The sequence below is a fragment of the Mandrillus leucophaeus genome, unplaced genomic scaffold (genome assembly GCF_000951045.1).
Source record: "Mandrillus leucophaeus isolate KB7577 unplaced genomic scaffold, Mleu.le_1.0 Scaffold689, whole genome shotgun sequence".
Lineage (NCBI taxonomy): Eukaryota > Metazoa > Chordata > Mammalia > Primates > Cercopithecidae > Mandrillus > Mandrillus leucophaeus.
The window spans coordinates 841,040-864,354 of record NW_012107463.1 but is presented as its reverse complement, the minus strand read 5'-3'; the positions used below and the strand labels follow the sequence as shown (position 1 = coordinate 864,354).

At 44.0% G+C, this 23,315-nt stretch overlaps 1 protein-coding gene across 1 annotated transcript in view; it reads right to left on the bottom strand.

Annotated features, from left to right (window-relative positions):
• Positions 1-12,721, bottom strand: part of SHCBP1 (SHC SH2-domain binding protein 1) — a 41,721-nt gene extending 29,000 nt beyond the window's left edge. Inside the window, exons 1-5 of the mRNA XM_012002465.1 lie at positions 12,352-12,721; positions 9,343-9,510; positions 8,760-8,875; positions 7,065-7,273; positions 408-500 (exon numbers count right to left, since the gene is read on the bottom strand). Of these exons, the coding sequence (XP_011857855.1) occupies positions 408-500; positions 7,065-7,273; positions 8,760-8,875; positions 9,343-9,510; positions 12,352-12,454 (689 nt within the window). The 5' untranslated portion in view covers positions 12,455-12,721. The remainder of the gene's footprint in view (positions 1-407; positions 501-7,064; positions 7,274-8,759; positions 8,876-9,342; positions 9,511-12,351) is intronic.
• Positions 12,722-23,315: the final 10,594 nt, after the last annotated feature.

The following is a 23,315-nucleotide window of genomic DNA, read 5'->3' as shown; positions in this document are numbered from 1 at the left end:
AATTAAAGCCAAAAAGTCTTACATAATTCAAATAATGTCACTGTTTTTCAAACAATCGAATTTAACAAAGGGCTTCTTAACCCACTAGTTCAATTGAATTTTATTCAAATTAACAAAACAGTGAGCTACTAATTTAGATGTTCTTGAACTTCCTGCTTTTTGACTCAACTTATAAACACTGAAAGTAGGTTTCTCTGCACTTGTACAAGTTTCACTTAATGACTTGTCAAGGGGTAGCACAATTTGTACATCAGTTTATTTCTGTCTATGAGCTCCTGGAAAGAAAATAGAGAGAGAGAGACAGAGAGAGAGAGAGAGAACGAGTGTGTGTATCTCACACAGACAAAATTAAACCATGGGTAACTATTTTTCCAATATGTACAACAAGGTCAGCAATAAATACTTACAATCTTAATCGAGGTTCAACACATCTGACAAAATAATCATATTCATCCTCCTCTTCTTCATCCCAACTCCTCCAAATGTTTTGGTAGAAAAATCTGAAATGGAACTTAGTATCATTCAAATTCTATCACTGGCTCAAAACATTAAGATTTTGGAGGGGTGAGAGCTAAACAGTAAATCAAAACAATTCTCATAGGAGAATGCTGCATATTTGCTATGGTTGATAGTCATGAGTCACATAACACAGAGATCTTTTTTGGATCAGTTAAAGAAGAGAAGTTTCTCCACATTGGTTTTGTTAGGACTTTTTTTTTGAGACAGAGTCTCACTCCGTCTCTGGGGCTGGAGTGCAATGGTGTGATCTTGGCTCACTGCAACCTCCACCTCCTGGGTTTAAGTGATTCTCCTGCCTCAGCCTCCTGAATAGCTGAGATGGCACCCACCAACACGCCCAGCTAATTTTTTGTATTTTTAGTAGAGATGGGGTTTCACTATATGGGCCAGGCTGGTCTCAAACTCCTGACCTCGTGATTCACCCACCTCGGACTCCCAAAGTGCTGGGATTACAGGCGTGAGCCACTGCGCCTGGCCAGGACTTTCTTTTTATTGGAAGAATTATTTATTGACCACCAGTACTTGGACAGATGGTAGTGCCATTTGCTGAGACAAAAAACACTGAGAGAGAAACAGGTTTGGGGTTGAAAATAACAGAGGAATATACAGCCCAAAGCTCCAGGGAAAGGTCTGGGCTGGAGACATAAACCTGGTAGCTGTCAACACATTGACGGTGTTAAAGCAATGTATAAGATCACATAAGGACATAATCATAAGGCAGTGGTTCTCAACCCTCATTGTACACTGGAGTCCCCTGGGACACTTTAAAAAATTGATTCCCCTGTAATTCCAGCTACTCAAGAAGCTGAGGCACAAGAATCACTTGAACTGGGAGGCTGAGGCTGCAGTGAACTCAGATTGCACCACTGCACTCCAGCCTGGGCGACAGAGTGAGATTCTTTCTCAAAATAAATAAATAAATTTAAAAACAAAAACAACTAGTTCAGTCTCCCAGGCCAATCAATCAGAATCTGGTGGGGGTGGGGAAGGTGCAGGGGAACCAGCATCCATACTCTTCTTTTCTTTTTTTTTGAGACGAAGTCTTGCTCTTGTGGTCCAGGCTGGAGTGCAGTGGCTCCATTTTGGCTCACTGCAACCCTCCCGGGTTCAAGCAATTCTCCTGCCTCAGCCTCCTGAGTAACTGAGATTACAGGCATCCGCCACCACGCCCGGCTAATTTTTGTACTTTTAGTAGAGACAGCATTTTGCCATGTTGGCGAGGCTGGTCTCGAACTCCTGACCTCAGGTGATGCCCCCGCCTCAGCCTCCCAAAGTGCTGGGATTACAGGCATGACCCACAGTGCCCAGCTGTATCCATGTTTTTTTAAAGCGCTCCAAGTGATTTAACAAATTTATTATGGAAAATCCTAAACATATACAACAACAGAGAAATAGTATCATGAATACCATGTATCATCAGGCAGCCTCAACAATTACCAACTCACAATCTTATTTCATCTCTGCTTCACCCCGGCACCCTCTGCTCTCCTCCCCCACCATCTTGATACTGGATTTTTTTGTTGTTGTTCAGATGGAGTATTGCTCTTGTTGCGCAAGCTGGAGTGCAAGGGCACAATCTCGTCTCACTGCAACCTCCAGTTCCTGGGTTCAAGTGATTCAGCCTCCCTAGTAGCTCAGATTACAGGCGCCTACCACCACGCCCCGCTAATTTTTTGTATTTTTAGTAGAGATGGGGTCTCACTATGTTGGCCAGGCTGGTCTCAAACTGACCTCAGGCAACTCACCCACTTCAGTTTCCCAAATACACTGGATTATTTTGAACCAATCTCAGACACATCAAATCATTCACAAATTTTTAGTATGTATCTCTAAAATAAATCTTTATACCAAAAGTTTTAATTCCTTGATATTACCAAATATCCAGTGTTCAAATCCCCCTAATTGTCTTCTGCTGCTGTTTCACAGTTGACTTGTTCCAATTAGGCACCAAATGAGGATCCACTGCTGCCCTTGACAGACACATCTCTTAAATCACTGTTAGCCTATGCATTACCTCTCCCTCTTTTTTCCCTTGCAATTTATTGACTAATTTCCCACACTCTAAATTTTGGTGATTACATCCCCATGGGGTCATTTTTCTTTTTTCTTTTTTCTTTTTTTTTTTTTTTTTTTTTGAGACAATGTGTTGCTCTGTTGCCCAGGCTGGAGTGCAGTAGCACGACCTTGGCTCACTGCAGCCTCCGCCTCCTGGGTTCAAGCAATTATCCTGCCTCAGCCTCCTGAGTAGCTGGGATTACAGGCACGCACTACCATGCCCTGCTAATTTTTGTATTTTTAGTAGAGACGGGGTTTCGCCATGTTGCCTAGGCTGGTCTCAAACTCCTGGGCTAAAATGATCCGCCTGCCTTGGCCTCCCAGAGTGCTAAGATTACAGGTGCACCCAGTCCCTATGGGTCATTTAACATGTACTTCACGTTATTTCTAGTAAGATCTACAGACCTGCGGGGCTTCAGGAAGGATTTTTTGCAAGAATACTTCAAGGGAGGTGTAATGTACTTCAGTCAAGAAGCAGGAAGAGCAGAGCCTCATTCAAAAAGCCACTGTCTGTGTGGAGTGTGTACATTTTTCCCATGTCTGCATGGGTTTTCTCCAGGTACTCTGATTTCCTCCCACATCCCAAAGATGCATGCATGAGGTGAATTCTGTGTCTGCCTTGTCCCAGTCTGAGTGTGAGTGTGTGTCAGTGCACTCTGTGATGAAATGGGCTCCTGTTCACGGCTGGTTCCTGCCTTGTACACTGAGCTACGGGAATAGGCTTTGGCCACCTGCAACCCTGAACTGGAATAAACAGGTTGGAAAGTGAATGAATACAAATTACTGTCAAACAAAAATTCATAAAGTATACAATAATCATACAAATGCACAACAATCAATGCTGTGGCATGAAATTGCTCAGTGAGCCCACCATGTTTATCATTGTTTTGAACTGGGTGATGGTAGGAAGTGCTCCTTATAATTTCCGCTTTGCAAACATTTATTCCTTCATTTACTCAACACCACAATGACCACTGTCACTCACTGTTTCACTGAAAATTGGAAACTGGGTCAATAATTATCTTGTTTGCATTAATATTTCTTAATGTATGTATAGCTCATATTTATTTCAATGTTTAAGATTAGAATTGTTTGGGGTCTTTATTTAGAAGTTTGATGATGTTTTCATGACCAGAAATATGCTGTAGAAACTTTAACTTTTGTTTATATCAGTCAGCGTATGGTAAAATTGGTTTCATTAACATTGCAGTTTCTAAGAACCTACCAACAACAGTAACTGAGGACTTTATTAAAACGCCTGGCCAAGTCTTTTTGTGAGGTTAAGATTCATCAACAGATACAGGTTGTCAGCCTGATCCACCCTCTATAAAGTTCTCTTTCCCTAATGGTTGCAGCAGTCATTGATGTTCACTGTCTAGAACCTTTATTTCATTAGTGGTTACAAAATACTGATATTCTATCACTTTCTTCATGTATTGGTTGGAATACTTTTATAAAGAAATTCCTCAGGTGATTCCAAAGTGGTTCCAAGGTTGATTAGGGAAAAAAACAGTAGATGGCCTAGAAGTGATCACTGGGTAACTCCGACATTCTAAAGTTTGAGCATGAGAGGAAAAGCTGGCCAAGATGACTTAAGACAGCAAGCCAGTAAGACACCAGCTGAACGGTGGTGTCCCAAAAGCTGAGAAGAGAGTGTGTTAAGAAGATGGGAATGATCATATACCTAGAATGTCAAGAGGTCAAGCAAGATGAGATCAGAGGCAAGATGAGATCAGTGAAATGTCGACTGAATACAAGAACATAGAAGTCTTTGTGCACCATTTCAGAGATGAGGTCAGGGTAGAAATGTTACTGCGACGCCAGCAAGTATAGACTGTGATTATATATAACCCTTTCAAGAAGTTCTGCTGTGAAAAGGAAGCACTGAAAATGAAACCAGCCATCTCCTAATTACTATAGATTGGGCTATTAGTCCCTTCACCCTCTAGTGGAGTCTTTTTTTTTTTTTTTTTGTAATGAACTTAAGCATGCCTCTACTCAACTAAAAAAACCTCTGCTGGCTCCCTTTTAGCCCTCAAAAAAAAGTCCTGAACGTGGTACTATAAATAGATTCATAATCTGGCCCTATTGCACCTCTCCTGCCTCAGAGCCGTTGTACGTAAACTCTCAATTTCACAAGCTCTTTCAAACCTCCATGTAACTTGTTAGTCAAGCTGCCAGAAGTGCCTTCCGCCTTTTCCACATGATAAAACTTATAGTTCTATTCCATGACTCGGCTCCAGTGTCATCCTCACCAGTCCCATGCCAAGCATTTACACATCATTCCCACCTGCACCTCCCCCAGTGTTGGTTCTTTCAAGCCAGAAACATGTAAGTCAGCCTTGACTTCTCTCACTTCATTCACATCTTCTCATCTCTGATATTCACTCGACCAAGTCCCAGTCATTCTACTTTCTCAGTAAGCCTCCATCTGTCCTCTCCATATCCCCACTCTAGTCCTCTCTCTTGCCTCTTAACTGGTCTCCCAATTCCATCTCCCACCATTTTTCTACACAGAAGCCACAATGAACCCTTGAAAACACAAAGCAGCACTTTAGGGGACTGAGGTGGGAGGATTGCTTGAGCCCAGGAGTTCAAGACCAGCTTGGGCAACACAACAAGGCCCCCATCTCTACGGAAAAATTGTGTCAAAAAATTAGCTGGGCAGTGGTGGCACATGCCTGTAATCCCAGCTGATCCAGAGGCTGAGACAAGAGGATGACTTGAGCTCCGCAGTTCGAGCCTGCATTGAACCATAACTGCATCACTGCACTCCAGCCTGGGCAACAGAATAAGACCCTGTTTCCAAAAAAATAAAAACACAAAACACAAAACTAGTCATATTTGCCCAAGAATAAAAATCCTTCAGTGGCTTCCCACTGCTCTTAAAGACAAAAATGACTAGCCAGCTAACAAAGCCCCACACTGTCTGGGCCCTGCCAACCTCTCTAATCTCGTTTCCTAGGTCTCTCCCAGCACTGTCTGTGTTTCAGCCATGCTGGCCTTTCAGCTCCTTCAACACACTGAGCTCCTAAATCTTTTCCGTTCCCCACCCCTGCCTCCCCTTTCACCCAGCTAACCCAAGTTCAAATGTCATTATTCCAGGAAATAACCCTAGAACTGCAACTTGACCTAATCTTAGGACACTCTGTAATTCTTCACAGCACTGACTGCTATTTCCAATCATGCAGACATCTGTGCGTGATTATCTCTTCAAGGCTCATCTCCCACCTTTAGACTAACAGCTCCCTGATGATGGTGTGTCTCATGCACCAGACATACTCCACCCTTGACTAAGGACCTGGCACTCAAATATTTATTGAATCAATGAACGAATGAAATCCCTCATAATTTGACCCTCTCTGGGCACTGACCCAAATTTCAGCCCTCAAAATGCAGTGTACATTTAACCAGGCTCCTCTGCAAATAATACTACCAAATAACATTCCAGATACTTATTTTTCTACCAACTTCTATGCCCATAGAGATTAGCTCTCTGATTCCTAATTTCCTAAACTTATCAGTTATCTCTTTATCTTCAAATGTTTCAATTGACAGATTTTTTTTTAATGAGAAAAATAGAAGGGAGTTATTTGGATTCTGGACAGAAACCGGTTCTTTAGATTCATTCTGCTTGGCCCAATACTGAACATCTAGGGTTAAATGTTCTTGCACACAATCGGAAACTGTCTTTAAGATGTTGGCAGCAGGGCCTGAAACATTCTGCTTCTTTGCAGAGCATTCGAGTTAAGCTCAGCAAAACCAGGTTAATTCACCAACGGTATAGAAAATGGAAAGTACTTCTTATACTACAAAACACCAAGCAATATTATTTACATTATGGTCATTATATATTACTCAAACGTTACACTCAGATATTTGACTGTGTAGGGGTCGGAGGAGATAGGCACCCCTAACCCCTGCATCATTCAAGAGTCAACTATACTAGTTTTGTTAGCTTTTCTATTAGTTTGAAATTATCATAAAATGACTTAAAACGTTTTTAGGCCAGGTGCATGGTGGGTCACGCCTGTAATCCCAGCACTTTGGGAGGTAGAGGCAGGTGGATCACCTGAGGTCAAGAGTTTGAGACCAACCTGGCCAACATAGTGAAACCTCGTCTCTACTAGAAGTACAAAATTTAGCCGGGCATGGTGGTGGATGCCTGTAATCCCAGCTACTCAGGCTGAGGCAGGAGAATCGCTTGAACCCAGGAGGTGGAGGTTGCAGTGAGCCAAGATCACGCCAATGCACTCCAGCCTGGACAACAGAGCAAGACTCTGTCTCAAAATTAAAAATAGAAAAAAATGATTTAAGACATTAATTTTTTTTAATTTAAAAAAGATTATCCTATCTTTGGATATTTTTAAATACTGCAATGACCAAGTTTACAGTTGAGTTTTAAATCTGGGTCTAACACAGACCAGAATTACTTCATTTCATCCAAAGTTTCTGGCCACAAGGTTATTTTTCTCAACTTCTTTTCCTACCTGACATGCTCAATTGCAAGAGCTGTCTGGTCAAACACTCCCGAATCATCAAACACCACCCAGAGCTCCTGCAGGGGCAACCGATGTTCCTTCAGATCGAGGAGCTCCTTCATGCACTCCACGGTAAAAGTGCTCACTTGAGAGTCACAGAGGTATGGTTCAGCAAGCCTCACCACTGCCTTCAAGGCTGCAAAGTCCACGTCTGTGGCCTGAAATTTAAAATAATGAGACTTAACACATGGAAATCAAAATTAAGATATACCTATAAGACTACCGACAACCTGATTTTTTTAAAAGCATGCAATGTGGGTGGGGACCCTTTACCCATAACATAAAAGATGAACAAGACAGGCTGGCCCATGGAGCTTACACTATAATCCTCATGGAGCTTACACTGTAATCAGGGAGATCAATAAACACAATGATAACGAGTAGGTGACAGAGAATAACTAGCAGGGGTGGGGATCTGGTTCTGCTGAGATGGCCAAGGAAATCAGCTCTGAGCCAAGCTGAGGAGGATGAGAAGGAAGTGGCCATCTGAAGAGCACGGAAAGCGCAAAAGGCCTGTGCCAGAGACAGGCTTGGCAGCTGAAGGAGCGGGAAGGCAGTCCTTGCTGGAGCCAAAGGGAGGAAATGGAGGAAGGGGGTGGTGTTCAGTGGAGCAGCAAGACATGAGGTGAGAGAGAGAGAGGCAACAAGACAAGGACATGAAGGACATCTGAAGGAGCTTGGATTTTACGTGTTTTCTATACAATGAGAAGCCATAAAGCCAATACTAGGCCCTTGGTAAAGACAATGCATTAGGAGTTTTAAGCAGAGAAACGGCATGCTTCTGTTTTAAAATAATGACTTTGACTGTTTTCAGAGAACGGACTGGCAGGGGGCGCCCTATCATAACCAAATGAATAGGCCTGAACTTCAATCAAAAAATATTAGCATAATCCAAAATTTTAAAACTCACAAGCAATAGCTGCAATCCACTGCCTCGTACATAATCACTGCAGTATGTGATGCCATTTTCTAAGGGAGCTGCAGCTTGTATTCACACACCCTGGTTTGACATTTTAGGTTACTAGGGCTTTTTGTGGTCAGTTAACAAACACTGAGAAAAATTCAAAGCTGTAATTAGAATGCAAATGTAATGTAAAAGGCCTAGTCAGCAGAAGAATAAGATTGCTTTTACATTCTGCAATGGGACACAATGTCAAGAGATTAACCACATATAAACAAACTTGCTATGCAAAAAATGGGCTAGTTTTAAAATGCCACTTAGCGGAGGTTGCAGTGAGCCAAGATCATGCCACTGCACTCCAGCCTAAGCAACAGAGTGAGACTCCATCTCAAAAAAAATAAATAAAGAAAAATGTCTCTTAGGTTTGAGCTGCTTAACGAATTACAATTAAGAAGTTAAAAACTTTTTTGAAACCATTAACTTCATAATTAGGCCTAATTTTTTAAGTGATCTCAAATACCTTCTTTTAATTAATTTAAACCAGTTTAATTCCCTGGTAACAACTCCTCAGCTGCCTTTAAAATTTGCAGAACACTTCCTGCAACATGGCAATGAGATGTGAAACACATGCTATTTGAATCAGCTCATAAACTTTAATTAAAAATAAGCACTTAGGCTATAACAGTCTGAAGTAAAGTGCTTATAGCTACAGACAAAGGTCTTAAAAACAAAATTAACCTTACCTCAACCAGTACCTTGAATACATTAGTGTGCCAGACTGCCCGCCATCCAGATGGCTCAAGGACCTTCTCCAAGAACTCAGCTGTGAATTCCTGTACCTCAGAGGCCTTGCAGTCAGCTACAAACAAATTAAACACAAGAAGAATTGAGAATACATAAAGCAGAGGGAAGTTAATAAATCCACTTTCTCAGAAACAACAACTGGCAATCTGAGGGACTGAAACAAATAATCTACTTGTAAACTAAAAAGATAAAAGAGAGAAAAAACCAGCCGGGCATGGTGGTTCATGCCTGTAATCCCAGCACTTTGGGAGGCCAAGGCAGGTGGATCACCTGAGGTTGGGAGTTCGATACCAGCCAGACCAACATGGAGAAACCCCATCTCTAGTAAAAATACAAAAAAAAATTATCTGGGTGTCATGGCTCATGCCTGTAATCCCAGCTACTCGGGCTGCTGCGGGAGAATCGCTTGAACCAGGGAGGCGGAGGTTGCGGTGAGCCAAGATCACACCATTGCACTCCAGTCTGGGCAACAAGAGCAAAACTCCATCTCAAAAAAAAAAAAAAAGCAAAAAACCTACTCACCTAAAATGTAATCTTGATAGGCTCTGAATCGCTCATAGAACAAAAGTTGATTTGTTTGGAAAATTTCTGGGAAAAAGGTTTTTCCTTCAGGCATAAAACTTTGTAAACTAGAACCTGGTTTATCACCACAGCTACAATCACTGCATGAATCTTCATCTTGGAACAAACCTAAAAAAAAAAAGCAAAAATAAGCAAGCTCCAGTGTCTTATTGAATGCTTTGATTTTCATATCCTTGCATAGAAATCCCAAACAAAATACAAACAAGAATTTGAATATGAATGGTCTACTTACCTCTACCACTGTCAGAAGAAACTAGTTTTCCAAACTTAAAAAGATTTCAAAATGCAAATTCTACTTCAAAACAATAAGAATTTAAGATCTTTCAAAGTTAGGTTTTTGTTGTTGTTCTGTGAGGTTTTGTGGGGAAGCAGAAGGCTGTTTGGTTTTATTTTTGTTTTAGAAACGGTCTCACTCTGTCACGTAGGCTGGAGTGCAGTGGTGCAATCATAGCTCACCACAACCTCAGACTCCTGGGCTCAAGCTACCCTCCTGCCTCAGCCTCCTGAGTCTCTGGGACTACAGCAAAGCATACAGCCTGTGATTTATACTGCAGTTAGCAAGTTACAATAATCAAGTATCTTAGTTAGTTATTTCCAAAACAATTCCATAAAGCTCCTTTAAGAAAGGGAGCTGACTTCCTCTCAGATGGGTTAACCCTCCCTTTATTTCCTACAATATCAGTCTGTCAATCACCCCTCAATAAACAGGGATGAGAGAGTCTTAATAATCCATAAGGTTTACTTCAGTAAGATTGTTAGGTTCCTCCTCACTGATTTCAATGACTCTGTCTAAGGAAAAGATTGGAAAATGCAAATCACATTAGGTTTGGGCTGTATATAATGTTTCATAAGGTATGATTCAGCCAGTGGCATATCTAATTCTGTGTAATAAGATGTTTTTAATAAATGAAACTACTACTAAATAAGCAATGCTAAAAAGGGTAGCATTTAGAATGTAGAGTAGTTTCCAGAGGTGGTTTCAGGGAAGGTAACTGAGCTGTTAGCAGATACCTTTTTTCTCCCTCCCCCTTGATTTTCTCCTTCCCTTTCCTCCTTCCTTCCATTTCTTTGTCGCTGTTCAGGCCACCAGAAGTATTTGACCCACAGATGACCAAAGTGTACTGAAGGGTCTACTGCTCACAAACACTGATGCACATGAGCCTTAGAAGGCATCAGTACCTTACTGTTTATGTGACAATCACTCTGTGCCTCAGCTTCCTCGTCTATAAAGGAAAGATAAAAATAGTACACCTACTTCAATTAAGAAGATTAATTATTTGTTAATAATTTACAACAGTGCCTATTATATAATGTATGTTTACTAAAGAAACAGTAGTACTTTAGCACCATTCTTTCTTTTCCAGCACCATTCTTTATAGCTTTATGGAGGTATAATTAACATAAAGAAGTTACATGTATTTAAAGTATATAACATGATGGCCAGGCACGGTGGCTCACGCCTGTAATCCCAGCACTTTGGAAGGCCGAGGTGGGCGGATCACCTAAGGTCAGGAGCTCTAGACCAGCCTGGCCAACATGGTGAAACATGGTGAAACCCCGTCCCTACTAAAAATACAAAAATTAGCCACGTGTGGGGGCGGGTGCCTGTAATCCCAGCTACTTGGGAGGCTGAGGCAGGAGAACCACTTGAACCCGAGAGACGGAGGTTGCAGTGAGCTGAGATTGTGTGCCACTGCACTCCAGCCTGGGCAACAGAGTGAGACTCTGCCTCAAAAAAATAAATAAATAAATAAAGTGTGTAACATGATGTTTTGATATACCTTTACATTATGATTACCACAGTAAAGTGAATTAATATTTCCATCACCTCGCATAATTACCTTTTGTGTGTGTGTGGTGTGAACACTTATGATCTACTCTGTTAGCAAATTTCAAGTACAAAATTTGCGTCGTCACTGCATCATCACGTCATTGTCTATTAATACTGTAATAATAATACAGTATTATTAACTATAGTCACCATGCTGTATGTACATCAGATCCCCAGAACTATTCATGCTGCATAACTGAAACTTTGGACCCTTTGACCAGCATCTCCCCATTCCCCCTACCCACTGGCAACTACCACTCTACTCTCTTTCTGAAACTTCCTCTTTTTTAGATTCCCCATATAAGACATGTCATGCAGTATTTATTTTTGCAAACACTTTAAAAACTTTATTTCACTTCATCTTCACCACAAGTACAACCACTGGCTTAGTCTTCCAGATGGGAAAACTGAAGCCAAGTGACTTTTGCCACTTGGAGAGGTGGGTTAACAGTGGAATTGTCACACTTCTGTTTTCTCACTTTGTTGGGACTCTGCTACACAATACAACGGAAAGTGTTAACGTAAAAAAGTGAACCAGCTTAAAATACCAGAAAAAAAAAATAGTAACGAAACTCTATGAAGAGGAAGAAAGGGCAGAGAACTAGGAGACCCCGGCTCTATTTCTGGACTCTGGCCCAAGTTGGCACTCCTCACTTTGGACACGTCACTACCCTCCGTGGACAGGACAGCCATGTAGGCCAAGGGTTCAAGCTTTCCTCTTCTTCGGAAAAGGGAAGTGTGGTTCGTGATCTCCTTTGAGATGCAGATGAAAAAGATGACCCCTTGAGCAACAGTAAATGCACAGTTTCCGCAAAACCCATCTGGATTGGGAATTCCTAGACCAATCCAGCTCCCTCCAATCTCGGGGCGGCTGAGGCCAGAGAGTGCAAAGACAGGGGGAGATGGGGAGATGGGGAGAGGGAAGAGAGGGAGTCCCTCACCCCCCCGGTACCGCCCGACTTTGACGTCCGGTCACTGGGTCCCGGCCGTTCACCGCCGTTCCCGCCGCCCTGGACAGACGGGTCCGGAAGGCCCGCGACCCAGGCGCCCTCCGAGGGTCCCGACGCCCCAGGCCTCCGCTCAGAGGCGGCACCTCGGGCCCGGCATGGAGAGCTCACCTTTCTCCAGAGACGCCGGCTCCTGCTCGGCCGCCCAGCCCTTGCGCTCCGGCGCCATGGCCGCCGCCTCCAGACCGCCGCCAGTCAGCGATCCGTCAGCCATTTCAAATTTCCGCGGACGGTCGCCCAGGCAATGACGTGATGACGCAGGCTCTGCTGATTTGATAGTCGGGCCGAGGCCGTGGACCAATTAGAGTCCGGCCCCGCTCCAGCCCCCACCAACCCCGCGGCGGCGCCCCAGGCTGACAGCTGTTCTTGTTCAAGTGCCCGGCCTTTGCTTTTCTGGGATGAAGTTGAAGAAAGTCGAATTGGGACATAATTTGGAATGATTTTCCGAAAAAACGAACGAGCAATGCCTGGAAATGAGATATAGTGGAAAAGTCACTGGGTTGAGAGTCAAAAAACATAATATTTAAACTTATCTGGGCTATTCCTAGTGGTATTGCCTTGGGCAAGTTATTTCACCTCCCAAAAGCACAACTTCAACTGAAAAGGATGCTGATCTACGTGGGCCCAAAACTTTTCACCACCGAACACTAGTCTCTCTCTGTCTTTCAATACACACACGGGGAGAGAGAGAGCGCGCGCATATTTTCAAACAATGTTAAATTAAATTTAGTAAGTAAATTTGTTAATTTGGATTAATCAAAGGCAACTATAATCTCCATCATAATGGCTAACATTTACTGCATATTGTGTGCAAGACACCCTCCTGCATGCGTTACCTGGATTGTTCTGTTTAATCTTCACAATGATCCTATGAGACAGAAGCTATTATTATAACCATTTTACAAATGAGCGAATGGAGTCACTAAGAGGTTAAGTCGCTTCTCCAATCTAACCCAGCAAAGCCAGGATATGAAACCAGCCAGACTCCATGAAGAAACCCTTTAATGTCTCTGCCAGGCCATCCCTGCTAGAATGATGAGGTCAGCCCTAGATAGCTCAGGTTACCAGGACACCATGTGGGATGCGTCCACGGGATACCAAGATCCTGGTCATGACAGTTAGTCTGTGCAATCTTAATGCGGGGAAACATTTCCACTTATTGCTTTGAAGAAACACCTTGGGCTAAAGTCTCTCCGATCCCTTACAGCTGAAATAAAATGGAGCAAGGAGGGGTGACTGTGGAAACCTGCACTTAATTGGGCTAACTTTTCCAGGAAGCAAGATTTCTTTGACTGTTGTGTGCAGAATCTAACCTTACATTTATTTGCTCACTGAACAAATACTTATTGAGCACCATGAAGTAAAAACACAGAAAACAATAATCAAGACTAACAACAGGTCTTGAGGACGACGCTAGCTTTCTCATTATTCTCCTCTTCAACCTTGCCGCCCACAAACCTCACAAATGGCAGCATTTCTCGTCACCCATTTGCATCATCACTGGAGACAACACAGTTCTCTTCTCATCCAATTACCAAATATTTCATCAACCATCAAGATATTACTCAAACCAGGCTAAGCATAGTGGCTCATGCCTGTAATCCCACCACTTTAGGAGACCAAGGCAGGCAGATCACTTGAGTCCAAGAGTTTGAGACCAACCTGGGCAACGTGGTGAAAACCCACCTCTACAAAATAAAAATTAAAAAAAAATTATCTGGGTGTGGTGGCATGCAGCTGTGGTCTTAGCTACTTGGGAGGCTGAGGTAGGAGGATCTCTTGAGCCCAAGAGGCAAAGGTTGCAGTGAGCCAAAATTGCGCCACTGCACCCCAGCCTGGGCAACAGATTCAGACGTGTCTCAAAAAATAATTTTTAAAAAAAATATATACATATATTACTCAAACTACTGCTTCTGGGAAAAGTCTTGGAAAGGAACAGGAGGCAACAGGATCAAAGACTAAATACCTATGCTTTTGCAAACTCCACTAAGAACAAAATATTAAACTAAATACGTTTGCCCGTTGTGGTGGCTCACACTTGTAATCCCAGCATTTCAGGAGGCTGAAGTGGAGATCACTTGAGGTCAGGAGTTCGAGACCAGCCTGGCCAACATGGTGAAACCCCATCTCTCCTAAACATAGAAAAATTAGCTGGGCCTGGTGGCATGCGCCTGTGGTCCCAGCTACTCAGGAAGCTAAGGCAGAAGAATCGCTTGAACCTGGGAGGCTGAGGTTGTGTGAGCTGAGATCACGCCACTGCACTACAGCCTGGGCCACAGAGTGAGACCCTGTCTCAAAAAAAAAAAAAAAAAAATGCAGCAGTGTAATAGAAAATGATGGGGGAGACAAATTCAGACTTTTATGCAAAACACCTGATTTTAAACTTAGCAACTAATTTTTTTAAAATTTAAACACTATACAAGCCAGAAAAATTTTATTTCTCAGGCCAAATTGTCCCATGGCCCACCAGATTGCAACCTCCATTCTAAGCCCAAACAACTCAGGGCACAGTGCAGGGACCAGCAGGAGCTTGTTGGAAATGCAGTCTCTCCCACCCCAACCCCAGAGCTGCGGGATCAGAATCTCTGTGTGGCAAGATCTCCAGTCCCCAAGTGACATCATTCACATTTGAAGCAAAGCCCTTCTGAACTGACCTCTCTCCTGAGGCTTTATTGGTTTTCACATCCCTGGTGGAAAACTTGATGTGGGTTCTTGCTTGTGATTCACCTTCGCTGTGCTGCAAAGCCAGATCCCAGCACAGCCCTTCTTCCAGCGCAGATGCCTCAGCTGCATCCTACCTCCCTGCCACAGCCTGTGTGGGCCCCAACCGTCTCGCACTCCCACTGCTGCGAGAGCCTCTGGGAAGTCGCCCTCTGAGAAGCCTTCACCTACCCTACCCATCTCCACAATTAACTGCTCCCCTCTCACTGTCCCTAATACAGGAGTCGCAAACTTAAATGCCCCAAAAAGCCAGGCTGATACCAAGCAGGGAAGTGGCCGCTAGTGTATGTGCAGTGAACCCGGTGTTGTTAGGGTGACCTTTCAAGAAAAGTCAGAAATCAAGGTTTTTTTAGCTATCTCTATGTTAAAATGTGACCAACAGGCCGGGCTCAGTGGCTCACACCTGTAATCCTAGCACTTTGGGAGGCAGATTGCTTGAGGCCAGGAGTTCCAGACCAGCCTGGCCAACATGGCAAAACCCATCTCTACTAAAATTACAAAAAAATTTAGCCAGGTATGGTGGCGGGTGCCTGTAATCCCAGCTACTTGGGAAGCTGAGGCACGATAATTGTATTAACCCAGGAGGCAGAGGTTGCAGTGAGCCAAGATGGCGCCACTGCACTCCAGTCTGGACAACAGAGTGAGACTCTGTCTCATAAAGAAAAAAAGAAAGAAAGAAAGAAAATGTGAGCAACAGGTTTCAAAAATGTTAAACACCATGCCAGCCAAATAAACCTATCTATAGACCACCAGTTTGCAATTTCTGAGATTTAGTCCACTTGTTACATTGTGTCAGAGGCTGTGAGTTCTTTCAAGGCAGGAAACATGTCCTGTTACCTTTTGTATTGCTAGCACCTACAACTGAGCCCGACTTAGTAATGGGAAAAACTAACATACTGTTCTCTGCTATAGAATGTGATATCACTACGTCATTAGCCAAATGGCTCGGGTTTAAGAGTCAAGCGCCGGGGGCCTGGACCATGAGGCTCTGCACCCAGCTGCCTGCAGTAATCACAGATTCATCAGCAGTATCACTGCCTGAGTCAGGGTCGGTGAAGGCTGCCTGTATTTGGTGTCCTCTGCCTCCAAATCAGACTATCAGCTTCCCCAAGAACAGAAATTGCTTTGGGCTTTGATCCCCTGAGAGACGAGGGTCCCACTGTAAGTTGTTACTGGATCCTCATGTGAATGCTTTGAGAGCAGATACGGACCAGGACAGACAGTGCGTATTCTAAACAGCAGAGAAAGGGAGGGAGGGAGCCCCAGTCCTAGGAGGGGGCCCATTGGGGTGAGGCTTGTCTCTCCATCTGCAGTTGTACGGAGCCTGGGTGGGCCTGAGCGTCTTCTGTAGGAGAAAAAGGTGGCCTACCTTGCCATAGGCTGCAGGGAGAGGAGAGACGCTAGGTCTCTGCCACTCTGATTGGAGAGTCTTATAATTTTGGATAACAAAAATCATTAGTTTTGATTGGAAAACAATAACAAAGAAAAGCCAGACCGGAATCTTGGCTTGCATTTTCCACTAGAGGGCAGCTTAAATTTTCAAAAGAAATAAATCTTGTCCACTTTGTGAAGGATTGACGAGTCTGTTCAGTTTCCTCTTGAGCGACAAGACCCTGCATGAGGCCCCTGGGGATGAGAAGGGAATGAACTTAGCCCTTGCCTCATGGAGCTGGCAGTCTGGTGGGGAAGCAGCAAATGAAAAAGAGGACACCCAGCCAGGGTGCACTCAGAACCTAGAATAGTTGCCGTCAAGGAGAGAGCTGCTGTCAGGAGACAGATTCCCAGGCAGGGCCTCTGCATGGAGGTCTTGGGAAGACCTCCCTGAGAAGAGGGCATTTAGTAGGAGCTTCAGGGTAAGACGCAGGCAGCTGCTGGCCAGAGGTGGAGAGGGACAGATTCCGGAAGAACAGAGATGGGAATTAAGGAGGGAGAGTGGGAATCCAGGAAGAGGGGAGCCCCAGCTCGAGAAGCCCTGAGACATGAGAAAGGGTGGGGTTCCAGAAACAGAAAGGCGTCAGGATACAGTATGAGATGGGGAGTGGCCAGAGATGAGGTTCTGGGGTAACAAAGCCCCAAAGGCCTTTGAAAAAGTTCAGATTTTAATCTACACATAATGGCATGCCATTGATTAGCTTCAAAGAAGAAAAGAGGTGACTTGACTGCTGCTCTGGCAAGAGCTATCTGGCCGTTGTGTGGAGGACACTGCGGGACTTATGGTTTGGGAACATCTGTCTCCTAGCCACAACATTGTGTAAAACTAACAGGAACATCGCATATTGCACGGTGCTCTCTCATTTACAAAAGGGGTTTCACTGAATGCCCAGCCCCTCTCCTTCCCCTTTCCCAGCTTTACTATGAGATGTTTTTAGCCTCAATTTATACTAGAGGAAATTTGTGTAGTGAGTTCTTATGAGGTGCCCAGAGTCAGAGGGATCAGTTTATGGAGGAGACTGGATTCAAACTGAGATTGACCTGACATCCAGCTGAGGGCTCTTTTAATTATGACCTTGGTTCCATGGCCTACATATATATATACACACACACATACACACACACACACATATATATTATGACCTTGGTTCTATGGCCTACATATATATATGTATATATGTGTGTGTGTATATATACACACACATATATATATACATATACATACATATATGTATATGTATATCTGGATATATAGTGTGTATATATACACAAACACACACATAATGTGTGCAAATTTTTTATATGTTTATATGTGCATCAATATAATATTAAAAAATATAAAAATATATATATAATATATACAAAATGTGTATATATGTATATATGTGTATTTCTAATATATTTTATAATTTATATATAAACAGATAAATATATATATAAATTTGCACACATCATGTAAAACGGATGCTCATATCCTGGTCTTTGAAACCCTGCAGAAGCAGGTCAGGCATTTAACTCTATGTGCTCTATGTGTCTGGATGTATGTAGTCTGGGAAACCAGTCCAGGACACAACTGAAAATTCTTCAGAAAGAAAGAAGAGGAGAGGGGAGCCAGTGTCCAATGATCTGCCCTCTCCCTCCAAGCCACGGGCACCCCTAGCCCTGCACAGGCCAGTGTTTGTGCGTATATCACACCTACTGAAAGAACAGATCAATGTGCTTGCTTCTGGATATGAAGAGTAATTGGGGCCGGGCACTCATGCCTGTAATCCCAACACTTTGGGAGGCTGAGGCGGGTGGATCACCTAAGGTCAGGAGTTCGAGACCAGCCTGACCAATATGGTGAAACCCCATCTCTACTAAAAATACAAAAATTAGCTGGGAGTGATAGCGGGTACCTGTAGTCCCAGCTTCTCAGGAGGCTGAGCCAGGAGAATTGCTTGAACCCAGGAGTAAGAGGTTACAATGAGCCGAGATCTCACCACTGCATTCCAGCCTGGGTGACAGAGCAAGACTGTCTCAAAAAAAAAAAAAAAAAATTAGCTGGGGGGGGGGGGGCACACCTGTAGTACCAGCACTCTGGGAGGTTGAGGTGGGAAGGTCACTTAACCTCAGGTGTTCAAGGCTGCAGCGAGCTATGATTGTGCCACTGCACTCCAGCCTGGGTGACAGAGCAAGACTCCATCTCAAAAAAAAAAAAAAGTAACTGGGACTACATTTACTTTTCCATCAACAAACACTAGAAAACTGGACAAAATATATGAAACAACAGTTTTCAAGCAATGGACACAGCAGGACGATGATCCCTGAAAGAAGGGAAACAAATGATGTGAGTCCTGTCATTACCTGACTTTCTGTCTGAGGCACCTTCCAAACTGCAGCCAGGAAAGGGAAATTTCAGCAGACCACAGCATCTCACTGAGCTGAGGAAACAGAGATCAGAGTATGGCAAGAGAGACAGAGGTAGCTGGAATTTTGAAAAAAGTACCAAGAGACTTGATCACAGGCCAGGCACAGTGGCTCACACCTGTAATTTCAGCACTTTGGGAGGCCAAGGAGGGCAGATCACTTCAGTCCAGGAGTTTGAGATAAGCCTGGGCAAAATAGTAAGACCCTATCTCTAAAAAAAAAAAAAAAAAAAAATTCACAAAAAGAATGCCAGAAATCTGCAGAGGGTTCGCCTCTAGTCTCTTCCTGAATACTAAGCCGCACGTGAATAGAATGAAACTTCATGAGGCTGGGCAAAGAGCCCAGTTAAACCATTACCACAACTCACACAAGGATGAGAGACATTTGAGTTCAGACCAGGCAGAGCGGTAACTCCTGAAAGGACTAGTTATCTAGAATACAAACACTCACAAAACTCTACATAGTGACGGAAACAAACCAACTAAAATATGGGCAAAAATGTGAGCAGACATTTCCACTGAAGTGGATATAAAGATGGCAACTAACGTGAGAAAAATGGTCAACATCACTAACCACTAAGGAAATGCAAATTGAGACTCTCATGGGACTTCAGGTGTCCATTTTCTGGCTGGGCCAGAAACCTCTGTGGGCCCGCATGGAGTTCTTGTCTCGGCCTGTGTCCAGGAAGAATGAGGTACAAATGAGATATGCAGACAATAAAGGTGAATGAGATGAAGATGAGCTTGATTAAATGTTAGAACAGCACTCAGGAGACCGTAGCTCCTCTCTGTAGTCAGGTCATCCATTAAGTGTTCAGTTCTCAGCAAAGGAGAGGCCCTGAAGACAGTGGGTCCTCGTTGCCTGCAGGTCCTCCCTGCAGTTCTCCAGCAAGAGAGGGCAAGTCCTCTACCCAGCGCTTCAGCAGGAGATGGTAAGGTCTGCAGCTCTCAGAGGAGAGGCAGCCCTGGAGAGTGGCTCCTCACTGCTGGCAGGTCCTCTCCGCAGCTCCTCGGCAGGAGAGGGTAAGTGTCCTCTCCGTAGCTCCTCGGTGGGAGAGGACCTTCTCCACAGCTCTCAGTGGTGGGGAGGCGGCCCTGGAGAATGGTTCCTCTCTGCCGGCAGTTTGACTCTGCAGCAATCAGCAGAGACGGTAGGTCCTCTCTGCAGCTGCTCATCCCCTGCGCTCCACCTGTCAGCAGAGAGAATACTCCTCTCTGCAGGTGATCTTCAAATGACTTCCACCCTGTCTGACTGTCTTCTGCCCTACTCTGGCTGAGCACAGGGCTTTTACAGACCTCAGAGGCGAGGAAGTGCGTGCTGATTGGTCCATGAGTGGCCATGGGTGGGCCCAGAAGAGACACCACAAGTCCCCACCCCAGTCCGCTGGATTGGTAGCGCGGCTCCCAGCCTTCAGGGCCTCCCTGGCCGAAAGGTGGGGCCTTACCAGGACCCACCCCCTTCCGCCCAGGCCTCCTGCTGCCATTCATGGCCCTAGGATTCGGCCCCAACCCCGCTGTGAGATCGGAGCAGGTGCAGGAGAAGAGAGGGGCCAGGCAGTGGAAGCAGACGCCCCCGGCCTGCAGACATGAGGGTGGGGTGCACCCGTCCTGGGCCGGAGGGTGTAGCTACTCCGGGTTCTGCACCTGGGAGGGTGGCTGCAGTTGCACCCGGGGAGCTCCCACCCCACCAACTCAGAAGGGGTGGGGTTCCTGCTTGTCCCGGGCTCCTGCTTGCTCCTTGGAACGGGAGGACCAAGTCTACAGCCAGTCCGGAGGCTGCAGGTGCACCCAGGAGGGCAGATCTTCCCTGCTCCTGCCCCTCTCCAAGAGCCCAGGGAGGCTAGGATCCACAGCCCCAGTTTGGGTGGCTGTTGCCCCCGCTCAAGAGGGCAGGCTCCTGCCTGCTCCGTAGAGCAGGAGGCCTGGGTCTGAAGCCATGGTTTGGGCAGCTGCAGTGGCTCCCACAAGCTCCATGGAGTGTGCAGCCCCAGCCACGCCTCCCTGCTGCAGCCAGTGTGATGGCAGCAGCCACTGCCGTCAAAACCACAATGAGATATCACTGCATGCCTATCAGAAAGGCTAGAATAAAAAATTAGAAAAACAGGCAGGGTGTGTTGGCTCACTTGAGGCCAGGAGTTTGAGACTAGCCTGGCCAACATGGCAAGACCCCATCTCTACAAAAATACAAAAATTAGTCGGGCATGGTAGTGTGCACCTGTAGATCCCAGCTACTCGGGAGGCTGAGGCAGGAGAATCGCTTGAACCCAGGAGGCAGAGGTTACAGTGAGCTGAGATTGCACCACTGCACTCAGGCCTGGGTAACAGAGCAAGAATCTGTCTCAAAATATAAAATAAAATAAAAATTAAGGAAAACATCAAAATGCTGGTGAGGATACAGAGCAACTGGATTGCTCAAACATTGCTGTGGGAATGTAAAATGGTGACAGCTACTCTGGAAAACAGTTTGGCACTTTCTCAAAAGAAATGTACGGCTACCATATGACTCACAACCATACTGCTGGGCATTGATCCCTGAGAAATGAAAATTGTGTTCATGCAATCACCTGTACACTAATATTTATAGCAACTTTATTCCTAGTAACCCAAAACAGGAAGAAAAAGAAAAAAAAAAAAAGATAGCCTTCAATAGGTGAATGGTGAAACTGATATCTCCACAATATGTGTATCAGTCAGAGTTCTCCAGAGAAACAGAATCAATAGATTTTACACACATACACACACGCACGAGAGAGAGAACTTTAAGGAGGTAGGTCATGCAGTTGTGGAGTCTGGCAAGTTCACAAACAGGCAGGCTAGAGACTCAGGTAGGAGTTGATGCTGTAGTTTTGCAGCAGTTTCTTCCTCTCCTTCCTCAAGGGAAACCTTGGTTTTTGCTCTTAAGGACTTCAACTGATAGTATGAGGTCCACCCACATTATCAGTCTCCTTTACTTAAAACCATTGGTAGATGTTAACCACATCTACAAAATACCTTCACTGCAATACCTATATTCTTGTTTAATTAAATGACTAGGTACTATAAGCCTAGCCACACTGACACTTAAAACTAACCATTATACCATACTTAGCAATTAAAAGGAGGAAACTACTGCTATCCATAACAAACTGGATGACTCTCCAGAGAATTTTGCTGGGAAAAAAAAAAAAAAGCCAATCCCAAAAGGTTACATACTGTATAAGTCCATTTATATAATATTTTTGAAATGATACATTTTTAGAACTGGAGGAGCAATTAGTGGTAGCCAGAGATGGAGAGAGGGGTGGGGGTGGATGGGAACAGAAAGCTGGTCATAAAACTGCAACGTGAGGATCCTTGTGATGCTGGAACTGATCAGTTTCTTAACTGTGGTGTTGGATAAGTGAACCTACACAGGGGATAACTTGTGTAACACTTAATACACTCACACACACACATGCCTATACATACATATGCACATATACAATGAATGCAAGTAAAATTAGAGAAATCTGATTGAGGTTAGTGGATTGCATCAATGCCAGTACCCTCATATAATAGATACTATGTCATTCTATATTTCTAGGTATAAGGGATACTATTATATGTTCAAATGTTACCATTGGAGGAAACAGGACAAAATGAATGTCCATTTCTCTGTATCTTTTTTTAACATCAATTTTATTAAGTTACAATTTACATCAACAAAATGCACCCATTTTAAGGGTACACTTCTATGTTTTGACAAATGTATACAATTGTATAATCACCACCACAAAGAAAAGATGTAGAATATTTTCATCCCAAAACATTCCTTATGTCTCTTCCCAATCAACCACCCTCACTGCAAAACCCCTGGTAACCTTGATCTACTGTCACTATAGATGTGTCTTTTCTAGGTTTCATATAAATAGAATCATAGAGTGTGAATACTATATGATTCCAATTACATGACATTCTAGAGAAGGCAAAACTATGGAAACTAAAAAAGATCAGTGGTTGCCAAGGGTTGGGGGAGAGAGTGGGATGAACAGGCAGAGCACAGAGGATTTTTAGGACAGTGAGTCTTTTCTGTATAATACTATAATCATGGATACATACTACAGTATACATTTGTCAAAACCTATAGAATGTGCAACACCAAGAGTGAACCCTAATGTAAGTTATGGACTTTAGGTTGATAATGATGTGTTGCCAATGCAGCTTCATGGGTTCTAACAAATATATCACTCTGGTGGGGGATGTTGATAATGGGGAAGGCTGGGGTAGGGTATATGGGAACTCTCTATACTTTTCACTTAATTTTGCTGTGAACCTAAAACTGCTCTTTAAAAAACAAAGATTTTTTAAAAAGAAAAAAGTAAGAACAGCTCACAAATCTTAAATGCAGTTGATATATTCTTTTTAAATTTTTTTAATTAAAAAAAAAAGGCTGGGTGTGGAGGCTCACACCTATAATCCCAGCACTTTGGAAGGCCACGGCGGGAGGATTGCTTGAGCCCAGGAGTTCGAGACCAGCCTGGGCTCCATAGTGAGATT